The 16,156-nt window shown below is 34.1% G+C and overlaps 1 protein-coding gene across 11 annotated transcripts in view; it reads left to right on the top strand.

The window, feature by feature from the left end:
- ROBO1 (roundabout guidance receptor 1) overlaps nt 1-16,156 on the top strand; it is a 1,151,573-nt gene that overhangs the window by 1,000,883 nt on the left and 134,534 nt on the right. For all 11 annotated transcript variants that reach the window (XM_021932690.2, XM_021932676.2, XM_021932679.2 and 8 more), the window contains one exon: nt 9,971-10,128. In XM_021932690.2, the coding sequence (XP_021788382.1) occupies nt 9,971-10,128 (158 nt within the window). The remainder of the gene's footprint in view (nt 1-9,970; nt 10,129-16,156) is intronic.

The following is a 16,156-nucleotide window of genomic DNA, read 5'->3' as shown; positions in this document are numbered from 1 at the left end:
ATCACCAAATATAGTGTGTTGCACTTTTATTGAATGAATGATTAAGTGAGTCACAAATAAAATCCATAAGATTTTGGGGATTCAGTATAATTCCAGGGAATTTTACATATGCTGTACATAATGTGAAAGTGAAATGCAATTAACTTTTTGTGTATTCTAATTGTATAATAATTTTTAAGATGCTATTAGTTCTTGTGTCCTCAAATATTGATATATCATATCCTTCAGTATGTTATTGATTTTATTATTATTGATTTAATATGTTATTGAGCTTAATTTATGGCAGTCCTTGGAAATGCCCCATGTTTTGAGTTATTTTCATTCTCCAGTCAAAATAAATGTTTTTGTTTTGTTTTATTTTGGTTTTTTTTGTACCATAATTTGGTGCTTAGCATTACCATCACAGTATATCAATGACTAGTGGTCATATATGTCACATATCTGTATTATGCATACATATACATATATAATCCACACATGTTGAATATAACATTTATAAACTTAGAATGTGTCGGATGTATTTGAGTTTTTCAGTTAAAAAATACATGATATGGATCAAACTAGATTAAAATTTGTCATCACCAAAATTAAAGTATGAATTCATTGATCAAGGAATATTATCAGTTAGCAAATAAGATATTAAATATGGTAGCATATAGATCAAAATACCTCAAAATCCATCTTGTGTTAAATATCAAGGGGGTGAATTTAAAGCCATAATATTTTTTAACCAGTGAAACAATTTTCATATCAGACTCTATACTCTCAAATCATGTTTTAAATTTTTTAAAAAATAAGGATATCTTATGTTTTCTTGTTCCTCCTCATAGAGGGATTTACTTATGTGCTGTCTACCTATTCTCCTGTACCTTGAAAATGGCATGATCAGTTACTCAGATCAGAAGCCTGGGCATTATTATTGATGTCTTTCTCTGTCAACTTCAGCCCCTCACTAAATCATTCTGATTTTTACCAACAAAATATACCTCCAATCTGTCATTAGTGTGTCAAATCTGATATCATAATAATAGTATAAAGCCATCACCTTTTACCTGTAATTACTTCCATAGCCTTCTAATTGGTCTCTATACTTCCTTTTTTGTTTGTTTATTTTTCCCAAACAGGGTCTGGCTCTATTGCTCAGGCTGGAGTGCAGTAGTGCAATCATGTCTCAAAGTAGCCTCAATTTCCCAGGCTCAAGCGACCCTCCTACCTCAGTCTCCCCACTAGCCGGAACCACTGGCGAGCACCACCATGCCTGGCTAATTTTGTACATTTTGTTTTGTGTAGAGACAGTGTCTCACTGTGTTTCCCAGGTGGCTCTCCAACTCCTGGGCTCAGGCCATCCTCCAACATCTGCCTCCCAAAATGCTAGGATTACGGGCATAAGCCACCACACCCGGCCTCCACGTCCATTCTTACTTCCCTCTCCATTTCATTCACAGAGCGACTAGAATGAACATTTAAGCGAATTTCATTATAACACTATTTTGCTTAAGACTCCAGTGGCTTCTCCTTGGAATTAAAATAAAAGCTTACTCTTGGTCATGGCTGCTGTGCCTAGCAAATCTGGTCCCTGTCGTCCCTACCAAGCTTGTCTTGTTTTGCTCTCCACCGGTCCCACTACACGGCATCCAAGACGTTTACAGTGTGCCAGGATTTGTCCTCACCTGAAGTATTTCCTCTGCTTGCAATGCACTTCCCTAGGATAAGTTGTACTCATTACTCAAGCTTCACCTTAACTGTTACTTCCTTACTATTCCCTCACCTCCAATCTAAATTATGTTTCTTATTATTCTCCCACGGATAGGATGCTTCCTATCCCTTTCCTTCATGACATGTATCACAATTATAGTTGTATATGTATGTATGTGTTTATTTGAATTTGTGTGTCTACCTCCCTATACCTCAAGCACTACCACGATAGAACTCCTGCCAATGCAAGCCACTATTTAAAATCTACTACTTAGTATATTGGAAAGTGTAGTAAACATTTACTGGATACCTCCTATGTCTTGGATGTTGTCCTGGGCACTGGAAATACTAGGGGATAATCACAAATTCCCTGTTCTCATGGAACTGACCTTCAGATACAAAGAGCCAGGCAATAAATACAGAAGCATATTTCTTTGATTGAGAACTCTTGCTGCAAGGCGCTACATGAAAAGTTGGATTTTACAAAAGAAAGAATGCATGCCTGTCTTGCCCTAATCAGAGTCCCGTAGCTCAGATATCCTCATTTTGTCTGTGTTTTTTTAACCCTGCCAGGCTACTCCTGGGTGTGACTTTTGCTCTGGCGCTTTAAAACCCTCATCAATGGCATTCTTTGTCCTCCTTTCCATTTGTACTGGCAGCTGAGAAATTTGGCAATTCCTTACATAGTGACTAATAGCAATACTTCTTTGCAGATGTAATGCACCATATAAATGGCAAGTCCTGTATAAACATTAAATAATTAGCTTTCATAATAACCCTATCAAGATAGAGTATAAAACTCTCTGTTTTTTTGTGGAAATAACTGAGTCATTGTGAATGTACCTGTTAAAATCACAGAATGGTGAAAGAATCTGTGTTGATTCTGACATTCTAGACTTCTGTTTTCTGATTCATAAATAAACATTTATTACTGTATAAAATGATGTCCTGTAAATAGTGAACTTTTAAAATAAATCGAATTTATAGGTTATTTTAAAGTGTATAAAATGCAAACATATAGTAAGTTACTGACTTTTAAGTTAGAACATATGATTTTAGCCATTTGACTTACTTTGGTGATACATTTTAAAATGATCTACCAGACTTTCAAGTCTGCTGAATATTAACTATTTAAATGTTGATTCTAATGAGAACACGTGGACACAGGGAGGGGAACAACACACATTGGGGCAGTCAGGGGGTGGAGAAGGGAAAGGGGAAGGAGAGCATTAGGATACATAGCTAATGCATGTGGGGCTTAAAACCTAGATGTCAGGTCGATAGGTGCAGCCAAGTGCCATGGCACATGTATACCTATGTAACAAATCTACACATTCTCCATTTGTATCCTGGAACTTAAAGTCAAAATAAAAAAAAAAAAAAATGTTGATCCTTACTGATGTACACTTTTCTCTGGAACACATGGCAAATTTTAACTGAAACCTACTATGCCAAACTTACCTTCTCTTTGTCCTGAAGACTTAGTGCTGTTGGAATAAGCACTAGGGAGTGTTTTGCACAGTGGTACAGGAAGTGTCATTATGGTGTTCATATTTATGCGAAATGTGAATGTGGTTTAGGCTGGAACCCAATCTGGATGTAATTCTAACAATTAAAAGACCAGGGACAACATGGCCCCATTTCTGCAGCCCAGCAGAATACAGAAACATACAACTGTATTTAAGTTAGCTTGCTTCTCCATCATACACTATATAAATAAACAATTTGCTAGTAATTGTTTTTATTCTGGTAATTCTTCTCATTCTATTTGCAATGCCTTGTATTCATTCACGTTAGGTTGTTGTTATCATATAATGTTGAGTGATATTTGTCATCCATCCGCTATGTCAGGTTTTCAGAATGTATAATTTTTGAATAAAAGTACTCCTTTCCTCGGTTAGAACGTAAGAGTTTTGTCAAATCTTCAAAAGTGCTTCTACCAGCATATTTTCTTCCAGGGTCTTAAGCAAAGCATAATTTAAGGTTTAAAAGCAAAGTTGCATGATACAAGAAAAATACAAGTAGTTCTCACTCATAGGTGGGAACTGAACAATGAGATCACTTGGACTCGGGAGGGGGAACATCACACACCGGGGCCTATCATGGGGAGGGGTGAGGGGGGAGGGATTGCATTGGGAGTTATACCTGATGTAAATGACGAGTTGATGGGTGCTGACGAGTTGATGGGTGCAGCACAGCAACATGGCACAAGTATACATATGTAACAAACCTGCACGTTATGCACATGTACCCTAGAACTTAAAGTATAATAATAATAATAAATCTAAAAAAAGAAAAATACAAGTAGAAGATGACATAATTATTGTAGAATATTCCTAGATATATTCAGTGTCAAATTTTAAAAATTAAATGGAAGCACTTTATATAGAATTAATGTTCACATGCATCTTTTTTAGAAACCATTTCCTTAGCTTTAGAAGATGATGTTGTAAGATGGATAATACTTGATGGAATATTATTTTACTTGTTATTCTTTTAATTTTCCTCCTCAATGGGTTATCTTTCTGTACATTCATCCTTTTGTTGGAGTCTTTTTTAAAGGTTGGAATTATTTCAGAAATATTAAGGAATTTTTCACACATTTGTACAAAGAACAGCACTTTGTTCTTCTGGGCAATACTGTCAGCTAAAAAGTAGGAATGCAAATAGTTATAGAAAACTTTATGGTATGCTTTCTGATCCAGCCTTCAAAATATATCTCTTAATTCAAAATAACCTGCAATAAGACCCTATGGTATTACTGTTTCCCAAAAAGGTGAATATTAATGTTTTTGGACAGACGTCAACATTTTACATATACTTCACTGCAAGGAATATACAAGAGTTATAGCATACCTGCCAGACACAGAGTATGTGCTCAGTGCAGATGTGTTAAATGAAAGAATGATAGTTATTTTGATATTAAATTACACTTATTTACATGAGCATGAAGTTGGTGTTCAGGCAGGGAAGTAGGAGTATCATAAAAGTAAGTAATATCTGTACTCAAAATTAAAGACTAGGTATGTGAGTAGTAATTTTGAGAACAATTAAAATGATACATGGCAACAGAAACAGGTTATTACTGAGCATCCGTAGAGTTGTCTTTATTTACCTCTACTTTATTTTGTTCTCCAATATACCTTATTTTTTAAGGGTTTCATTTTATTTTTTTTCCTAGTTGACAAGAGGTTACTATTTGCTGCAAGTAGAAAAAAATAAATCCCAGGACTGCAGAATATCTTCCCCTATTTTTCCCAAGATACCCACTTGTAATTAAATTGCCCATATTTAATTAAAATGCTTATTAATATACAACTTTTTCAATCATTTTGTGGTTGAAATAGGGGAAACATTGATAAAAACGAGCACATGATATGTATTATGAATAATGAAATCAAATTCTCAATATTTTTCTGAAAATGTGGTGTCCTCTTCCAAGAAAAAAAATCTGAAAAAACACAGGAATGCAGAATATATTCAAAGATAGCCATGTGATTATCAGGAGGGAAATTTCTCACTTATGTTACAATAGAATGAGTCTGAAATGTTAATTATATCATGATACTTGTGTATTTAGAATTATGAACACTGTGGTAAGACCAGATAGGCAGGTAACTTGGTAGAGAAGTGTTCTTTATGTACCAGAGATCTGTATTCTAGCTTGGGTACCACGTCCTACAAATTCCTCATCTGCAAATCAAAACCAATACATTCCTTTTATCATAGACTTGTTATGAGTATTAAATGAGTTGTTACTTACTGAGGTTCCTTACACAGTAAATGTTCAATTAGCATCAGCCATTGCTAGCATCATTATTATGTTGCTGACATTATTATTATTATTATTTATGTGGCTTGCTCCTCTCTCCCTGAGGAGCCTTAATTTATTAATTTCTAAAACAAAAAAGTGCAGATCACACATCTGACAGGCCCCTAACCGCACTGAGATTCTATGATTCATGAAGATAAAGGGATTGTATGTAGTTCACAAATATTCACAATTAGTTGTTCACACTTAACTTGAGAACTTGAGCCTACCAAGACTGGATAGTGGTGAGACTGTAGTGCAGTGATGCACAATTACCATACGTCAAGCCTTTTGCAATAATAAAGTGAATTTATTGGAAATACAATGGATTAGATAGAAACAATTGCATTTTTACAGCACAGTAGTGACATGGTTAACAAAGAAACAAAAAAACACTTCACTGGGAATCAGAATGCCTGGGTTTTCTTCTGGTCCCCTTCTCATAAATAACACAAGCAAAGCTTCCTGGGACTTAGTTCCCTCTGTTTATGGGATTGATTATATGTTGTCAAAGACCTCTGCCCATTCTGTAATGTTATGTTTCAGTTCTAAAATTTCCTACAATGCACTCAAAGACTGTTTTGCAGATATTAAAGTCTCCATATTACTTGGAACACTTTCTGTTTAACTTTTTTTATTCTTTGCTTCCTGTCTTAATATTACCCAGATAAGTTGCAAAGACACCACTGAATTTTAGAATTCCTTTCTGAAAAGATGTTTACTTAGTTTGAGAATTGTGTTAAAATTGATGTAAAGTTTTCAAAAAGTAGGTGATTTTATGCTTTGTTATGTTTTGTACAATTAGTGAACTTTTTTGTTGTTGAGACGGAGTCTGGCTCTGTGGCCCAGGCTGGAGTGAGCGGCGCCATCTTGGCTCCCTGCAAGCTCCGCCCCCCGGGTTCCCGCCATTCTCCTGCCTCAGCCTCCCGAGGAGCTGGGACCACAGGCGCCGCCACCGCGCCCGGATTTTTAGTAGAGACGGGGTTTCGCCGTGTTAGCCAGCATGGTCTCCATCTCCTGACCTGCTGAGTGAACCATTTTTTTTTAAAGAAAAAAACCTTCTAGGATTCAAATATTCAATGAAGCGTATATTTTCTCTAATTTAATAGAATGAAAAAAAAATGTAATGCCGTTCAGTTAAATTATATGTACAAAACTGTATACATAAAATAAGACTACACAAATATGAAATAAATATTATATTTGTATAATATTAGGGGGAACTCTGGTTTAATACCTTTTTAGGTTATATCTACTTGGATACACTGTGTATGCTACTTGCTCTTTTCAAATTAATATTAGACCTTTTTGAAAATTCCAAATTAAAATTTTCATATGTTTCAAATCAAGAAACATTAAAAATGTATATACTTTGGTTAATAGAAATGTTAAAGGAGAAAAGGAGAAGCTTGTCAAAAGATCTGTATCTGGGATGTATATGGATGCTTTTGGTTTTTCTGCCAGAATGCTGTGATTCATTTGAATTTGATTTTTATTGTGATGACTTAAATATACACATGAATTTTGAAAACTGGACAATTTAACTAAAAGTTTCATATAGTTTTATAATGTGATACCATATTATTTTTCACCAAAAGGAAATCTTTGGGATAAGTATAAGAAAGAAAACTTAGTTTTAGAAGAGAGAAGAAAAATGTTAAATTCATAACTTTATGCAGAATTGCCCATAGTCATAGGCAATACTAAAGTTTTATGCTTTACAGCTGCAAAAATAATTACATGAGCATTACTAAGCAACAATTTTTAATGGATTACATTTTGTTAGTTTTTCATTATATATTGTAAAAAGCCAAATAACATAATAAATGTTAAAATAACTTGATTTATCTGACTTAGACCTTTGATAGTTCTTGAAGACATTTTATCATTCATTGGTTTATTTGAGAAATGATTCGGTATGTAAATAAGATATAGCATTACCAAACTGGTTTTAAGTTTGCTACATAGAAAAATTGTGCATATTGTTTACTTTTATTTGAAAAGTATTTTACTTTTGGGTGTTTCAAAGGTGTTAACCTTTTCAGAGGTGTTATCATTGATTAATAATGTGATCCAGCAAAGGCACATACTGCCTGTCAAGGTCAATCCATTTGCTTTTTCTACAGGCCTTACATTTTATTTGTGTTACATTCTTAACACCTACTAATAATATAAGCTTATAAATAGTGAAAGTCTTTATACTCTGTTCTTTTATTATGTGGTAACAGTAGCTGGAGTTTTCAGTTTAACAATGTTTACCTTTGTGTCTATATAATTTATTAATAGTGAATAGTATTGAAGTTAGAATTTAAAGAGTTTGGTGCAATCAGATTTAGTTTGGTTTTCCTTTTACTGTTCTTTCCAAAGATAAGAAAAAAAAAAAAGTCTTCTCTTTGAAGCAGTAGTTTCCAAATATTAACATAGTCATGCTATGCCCAAGTTGTCTTAATATTCAGATTTTTAAAATGGGGATTTTTTTTCATGGATTTGATAATTTACTCAAATGTATGCATCTTCTTGGTTGGAATTGAGGAAGGACAAATTTTAAAAAGCAAGAGAAAAACATAGGTTTTTGTAAGCCCCTAAACTTGTCTGAGGTTTTGAAACCAAAGTTTAAGAGTGATTTTTTGAAAGAACGGTTAGATCTTAAGTTTTTTACATGGTAGTACTTCATCCATGAAAGCACTTTTAAATGCCAGTGGAATGGAAAGACATCCATTCCAGTACAAAATTATAGTAATAAATATTAAATTCAAATATTCATTTAAAAATTCAATAGGATTTATTTATTTATTTGAGACCGTTTCGCTCTTGTTGCTCAGGCTGTAGTGCAATGGCACGATCTCAGCTCACCACAACCACCATCTCCTGGGTTCTAGCGATTCTCCTGCCTCAGCCTCCTGAGTAGCTGGGATTACAGGTGTGCACCACCACACCCGGCTAATTTTATATTTTTAGTAGACACTGGGTTTTTCCATGTTGATCAGGCTGGTCTCAAACTCCCGACCTTAGGTAATCCTCTTGCCTCGGTCTCCCAAAGTTCTGGGATTAGAGGTGTAAGTCACCACACCCAGCCCAATTCAATAGGTTTTAAAAGATAAATAACATTTATCAATCCAAATCTATGCACTTAACATACTAATACACATTTTCAGTGCCATGTTAAATTAGGTTACCAAAATGGTTGACATTCTATTACACATCAGATCAAGGAAAGCAGGGTGGAGGAACTATAACTATTTATTGGACTTTGTACTGAAGTATATGTATCTTCATCCCTCTTTTGTGAGAAGGGAAGCAAAAGTCTTGAACATACTATTTAGAGTTGTATTTAAGACTAACATGCCAAATAATTCATGATTTCTTGATGTTATCAAGACACTGGGACAATTGTACTGTATGAACTATTATATAAAGATCTCAATATAAAGATTGCATGTCTTGAACATACTATTTAGAGTTGTATTTAAGACTAACATGCCAAATAATTCATGATTTCTTGATGTTATCAAGACACTGGGACAATTGTACTCTATGAACTATTTTTGGAATATGTATTTGGTTTCCTTTCCACATTAATTCTAACAGTTACAAAATACTGCTTGTTTTACAGTATGTTAATATTATATTAGTAGCCAGTTGAGATTATGATAGTGAATTGTACAATTTACAGTAGTGAATTTATAATACTGCATTATTTCTTCCTCCACAATATGGGACTAATGTTAGTAGTACAAGTAGAATTAATAATATTTCTCATTGTGAATAGGTTAAGGATTAAATGAGATAATATACACACAAAAAACAACAAAAACATAGAATATAAAAGTAATGCTGTTGGTAGCACTGCTGTTATCCATATTGGTGCCTTCTAACATTCTCAGTAATCATGGAAAAACATAATGAGTTTCAATGTCTTGGCTTTGTAGATATGTCTAAAGTTTTTATAATGAACATATTTAAATTACAATGATTATATAACCTTATACATTAATTTTATATATGTATAAAATATCACTCAATTAAATTCATGCTTGGAAGTACCTTAATTTTTTTCTTTTAATATTTAGCTTTGCATGTATATGTAATTCATTTAATTATAGAAAGCATTATCCTGTGGTGTCACATAGATAAAAGGAGGATTCAGTTGTATTCGTTAGCACATGGGTGAGAAAAATGTAGGCAGCAGGCAGAAAAGAAATGCAAGTTAAAGATGAGCCGAATGCTAACTGTGAGCACACTAAACAGCGGAGAACATCAGATTATCCCTCCTATGTATGTTTAAGGTCAAATATCTTTATTAAATTGCAGATATCTGTAAGTAGATACAGATTCTTAAAGCTGTATTGCAAGAGCTATTAGTGGGAGTTTATTATAATTATAATAAATATCTCCTGCAGAAGTTCAGAGATTAGGACTGTATATATCACTTTTGAGTATAATGATTTAATCTTGTTCCTACAGTACTTCGGGATGACTTCAGACAAAACCCTTCGGATGTCATGGTTGCAGTAGGAGAGCCCGCAGTAATGGAATGCCAGCCTCCACGAGGCCATCCTGAGCCCACCATTTCGTGGAAGAAAGATGGCTCTCCACTCGATGATAAAGATGAAAGAATAACTGTGAGTATTGAATTCAACAGCAGAGGGCATTTGTAGGTCTAACTGTGTGTGTCTTTACCAAAGAAAAGAGAGAAAAATGAAGTAGATTATTTTAAATAAAGGCTTGTATCAGCTCCCATATTCAGTTTTTCTTTTAAAAAAAACATATTTCAATTCTTTCTGTGTTGACATGAAAATAAGTGAGGAAAATTCATGGTGTTTAGAGATCAGTAAAAGAAAAACTATAATTCCTGTTTTAATGTCTCAGAGTTAACACTTTTATGTATGACTTAATTATTATCGTAACTCAGGGCTTATAAAATTTCCATGTGTTATAGTAAAAATTATTTATTAAAGAAGATCTGTTTTTAGTATGTTTCCAGAAGGCCTTTTAAACCACTTCAAGATGTTTTTATGTTTTTTTCTCATTTTTGTAACTGTTTTTCTGTTCTATAGAGTTCAATATTGTTTCTGAAAAATAAAATCTTATTTTGAAAGGTGGTTAATGAAGAATTTATCTCAATATAAAATGAAGTCATATGATGAGATTATTGGATTTCAAATGCCTGCTCTGATGTAAGAAATTATATGTGATTTGTATGACGTCAAGATGCATTTTCTTCTTGACAGCAGTGATTCTTTATGACTTCCTTGCTTGTTTTGTCTTGGAAGGTGTTGACTAAAGCGCCTCAGTCACCAAGCTCTCATTGATTTTGTGGTTGCTCAATATTTCCCTTTACAGTTCTCTTTGTTCAGCATGCACTGATACCTGTCCATTGTGAATTCGCTGGTCAAGATTTAAAGTTCCCTAGAAGAATGTATGTGTGAGGAAAAGGTCACTGCTGAGGATGTACAAGAGCAAAGTTATAATGCAGACCACACAAACCTAGTGTAGTTGCACTATTTCTGAGCAACTGGTTAGTAGATTAGCTTGGAAAAAATTAATAGTGAGAAAAGTAAAGAAAGTTGTGTGAGACAAAGTTTTAGGTACCTTGAAAGAAAATTAAGCTTTTTTTTCATGTAAATCTGAATGAGAATGAGTCTCCCAAAGGCTTTCTATAATTCTTGGGACTGGTGTGAGGATGACCTGGTTCTGCTTATCAGAGGTGCTGCAGAGTCACACGATAAAAGGAACTATATGTGGAAACATTGGTTTTTGGAAATGAAGTCAAGAAACACCATGCAAGAAATAGAGTGGAGAAACAAATTCTTCTCTTGTTAGCGATAACAGATTCCTTTTGGATTCATGTACAATGAAGACAAGAATACTTTGCCCTTAAAAATATATTCTAGATCATTTAATGACCATTATCTATAATTCCCCTTTCCCTTCCTTACTGATTCAAACACATTGAAACCATTATTATCCCTGACTTTCCCTCATTCCTTTCCTGATAACCTATTCGTATTTAATACAAGTTAATGACAAAATTCTTTTTTTATTTATTTTATTTATTTTTTTTGAGACGGAGTCTTGCTCTGTCACCAGGCTGGAGTGCAGTGGCACAGTCTCACCTCACTGCACGCTCTGCCTCCTGGGTTCAAGTGATTATCCTGCCTTAACCTCTTGAGTAGCTGGGATTACAGGCGTGCACCACCACACCCAGCTAATTTTTGTATTTTTAATAGAGATGAGGTTTCACCATGTTGACCAGGATGGTCTCAACCTCCTGACCTCGTGATATGCCTGTCTTGACCTCCCAAAGTGCTGGGATTACAGGCATGAGCCACCACACCTGGCTGACAAAATTCTTAGCCCTGGAAATGCATCTTGATCAAAACTCAGTGAGTGTTCTACTGAAGCTTACATTTTATGAGTGTGTATACAGAGAAAACCAAATAAATAAGTATAATACACAGTAAGTTAAACTATAATAAATCCTACAAAAATAGAGAAAGTGTATACAGACAAAAACCAAAATAAATAAGTATAACATACAGTAAGTTATACTATAATAAATCCTATAAAAGTGGAGAAAGGGTATACAGACAAAAACCAAAATAAATAGGTATAACATACAGTAAGTTAAACTATAGTGAGTCCTATTAAAAATTGTGAAGAGGTAGATGAATTCATTAGGGTTCAGGTGGGATTGAAATTTTAAAGAGGCGGATTAGAGAGAATGCCTCACATAAAAAAACCTCAAAAAATTGATGGAATGAACTATACAAGTGTCTGGAAAAAGGTTGTTCTAGGCAGACAAAGTAGTAAATACGAAAACCCTGAGGTGGGGTATACCTGACGCATTCACTGAAGAGTAAAAAGTCAGTGTTGGTTGAACAGAATGAGTAAAGATTTACAGGAGATACTCTCAGGGAGACAGCCTTTTTAAAAAGGCTGTGAATTTAATAATTGTCCAACTGTGTAGGCTCTTACAGGTGTTATAGATAGTTTGGCTTTTCTTCTAAGCAAGCTGGGAAGCCTCTGCTCTCCTGAGAACACACTGAAACGTGGCAATGGTAGAGACAGGGAGACTCATTGAGAGCTCTCAGGGTAATCCGGGTGAGAGACAAATGGTAGTTTGAACCAGGCTGTTAGGATGGGGAGGTAGTGAGGAGTGGCTAGATTCTGGATACATTACAAAGCAATAGCCAACAGAATTTGCTAACAGACTGGATGTGTTTGTGAGCGAAAGAGAAAAGTCAAGGACCTCCTAATTAATTGGCCTGCACAACTGAAATAGTGTAGATGCCATTAACGGAGATGCCATAGATTGTAGGAGAATATTTGGGGTGGGAAGTTATCAGGAGCTCAGTTTTCGACATGGTAATTTTGAAATGCTTCTTGGATATCCCACTATAATTGTCAAATAGGCAGTTGGATACATGAGTCAGGAATTCAGAATTGAGGTTGAGGTTGGAGAAAAAATTAAATTGTGGTAGACATACAAGTACTCATTACTATACAGTTCTCGTATCCTTCTGGGCAGATGAAACTCTCTGCTTCCCAGCTTTTTTGCTGTCCGGCAGACCTGTTGGACTTTTTCAGCTTCATGGGTTGTGAGTGAACGTTAAAGAAATTAAATACTAGTGATTTAAATACTCCAGTACTCTCTTTACCACTCTGCAGCCAAGCAAGCTACTTGTTTTATTAGGTAGTGCAACTGCAACATGGAAGACACCCTGAGAGCCTGAGCCCTGAGTTATGTGTAGAACGTTCTACCCCACACCTCTGTCTTCTCAAGATGGACATGGAAAATGAATGAGAAATAAATCTTTTGTTGATTAAGTCACTGAGGATTTTTTAGCACATACAGCATAGCCTTTCCTAATGAATATGGGAGTCATCAGTGCATACATGTTATTTAAAAACAGGAGACTGCAATCACCAAGGGAATGGTTGCAGATAGAAAGGAAAAGCGGTCCAGTGCTTAGTTCTCACAGAGAAGAGGCAGAAAGAGCAGTGGAAACTGAGAGGGAGCAGTCACTGGGAAAGGAGGAAAATTAGAAGGGCCGCCGAGTAAAGACGGTTTGAAGGAGGTGTTGGTGACTACCAGTTACAGCTGGTAGATGGAGTAATAATGGGGATTAAGAATTCACCACTGGATTTAACAACTCGGTGAGCAATCATGAATGACCTTGACAAGAGCCATTTCAGGGGAGTGCTGGGGGTTAAAACCTCATTGAACGTTTCAAGACCGACTGGAAAGATCAAAACTAGACACAGAGCATAGATGACTCTTTTTAATGTCGTGTTCCATACTCTAGATAAAAAATAATGGTGGTTGTCGTCTTACATTTTGAAAGATCTCAGTTAATTTTAAAGGTTGTATTTTGTGGGTATGCTTGTGTATGTGTTAATTTTTTTGTGACATTCACAGTTTAAAATCACTATAATAAATTTGATTTTTAAAAATTCTTGGAACTCCCTGATGTATCATATAGTGAACTAGATGACATTTTATTGTTTATGCCAAAATGTTTAATTTATTTTAGAATCTTCATTTACTTTTGCTGTCTAAGGGGATGCTGTCCTCTAATTAAAGAGCACCAGTTCCCCCACGCCATCAGTAGCTTCTAGTTAATGTAAGAACCACCTACAATAAGGAATCAAACAGTTTAAAGTTGTAAAAACCTATGACTATGAAATGATGCCAAGATGTTAATATATAAATAACTTTTAAATCATTTACATGCTGCCAAAATGATGATCCATGATGGTGTTCCATATGCCAGGAAGTTGTAACATCTGAAACTTTTACTATTTCTAAGACCATCTGTGTGTTTTGTATAAATTATGACTGTGGAACTGATAAAACACTGGAGGTAAAAAGCACATTTATACATTTGGGAAAAGGAATACATTAAAAATCAGCAGTTTGGGTTCAAAATCACTGATCTTATGTAAATCGTAATTGTTTTTGTTTTATTTTCTTCCTTTAGGCAAAACTGAAATTGAATAATTAAAACAAAAACTTAGAACATAAACAGAATACGTGACATTATTTCTAGTTCTTTTTTTCAATAGTGAAAATAAATTCTTAAAAGATGTTGGTTATTAGCCATTGTACGTGATTCTTCTTTCCTAAGCCTTGTATTCAAATGAGTGTATTCATCTCTATTGTTAATGTACTTTGCCAAATGTGCTGAGTGCAGATGAACAGAAGATTAAAGCACATAATATCATTATGAAAGACAATTGAATATTGCATGCTTATTGCTACAGTTTTGGTTATAGGAATTTCTAGAGTTCTTTAATGTGGTGGCTTTCTTTGTTGAAGATTTAAAGTACACCTCTCCCAGCTGTGAGAACAAAGACACACCCTACAAAAAAGGGAAATATGTAGTTGAATTATAGCTGCACCTGTGTTTTTTTTAAAGTTCTTAATTCATTTCTTCTTACAGTGACCTGGATTCAGAGCCAAATTTTAGATCCAGATGATTATAAACCATGAATATATAAATAACATTTTCTTATTGTCTTACATGATAGGAGAATTTCTTAGAACTTTTTTGGCACATGTTTCTTAGAATCATTTGAAAGAGGCCTTAAATGATGTTTGTCTCTAGTGTTCTTTGTTTTCTAGACATGAGTATTTATATTTAGAGTTAGAAATAAAAGTAGTTTAACTGGTAGGCTAGATTAAATTGATTTACTTCATGTGTTTGAGACTTAATCATATCCATCTTGTTAATAAATGAAATTTTCTTATAAAGATAAATTGGAGGACTAAAGTGCTCTTTTGGATATCTTTGAAAATACCTTACAAAAAGCGATTTTAAAAAATTTCACTACTTTTTAGAAATACTGCATTTAAGTTCAAGATATTTTATTAGGGTGGGAAAAAGAAAATGTTAAGATTGGGAAAAAGTTAACACCAAGTATTGAAAACATAATTATTTTGTTCAGTCTAAAAACTGAAATTGCCTTGTACATTAAGGAAAAAGTTAAAACATTTAAAGTAGACATCAAAAATATTTTCCTAGATTGAGTTTGTTTAAAATTTTGCCATTTATTCTATATTTGTTTTCTTAGACAATTTTGTTATTTTTATCTCAGCAAAAAGGTGAGTTTGTTATAAATTAGCACAGTTCTTTGGGTCACAGACAATTGCACCAAGTTCCAGGCATCAATTTCTCATACTTTGTATTGGATTTCTATAAAATGAACCTGGTGGTAGCTGCAGGAATTGCAGGCATAGAGATGAAATTGCTGATCTCTTATGGAGGATGGCTTATAAATAAAACTTGTTTAATTGACTGTTACAAGCATAAACACAAATGTGTTTATGAAATAAAATATTAAGGTATTTAATAGTACCTAGGTGATAACTGATGAGACAAAAGCAACTGTATAGTTTATCTTAATATCTATTAAAATAAGATCATAAATGAATACCATTATACTAACAGAATATGATACTTTTATGTATTTATATGAGATCTGCAAATTGGCAAGTAGGAATTAAACCTTTTGTTTTAGATTAGTAAATGAATATTTACAGAAACAATAATAAATTTCCAATATCTGCTACATAGTATACATGATATGTTTATTGAATGTTACAAGATAGTTATTTAAGGCTTTGTATTTAGCTCTTCTGCATAA

The sequence above is a fragment of the Papio anubis genome, chromosome 2 (assembly GCF_008728515.1).
Source record: "Papio anubis isolate 15944 chromosome 2, Panubis1.0, whole genome shotgun sequence".
NCBI lineage: Eukaryota > Metazoa > Chordata > Mammalia > Primates > Cercopithecidae > Papio > Papio anubis.
The sequence above is the reverse complement of the archived record's forward strand: the minus strand, read 5'-3'. Positions and strand labels throughout refer to the sequence as shown.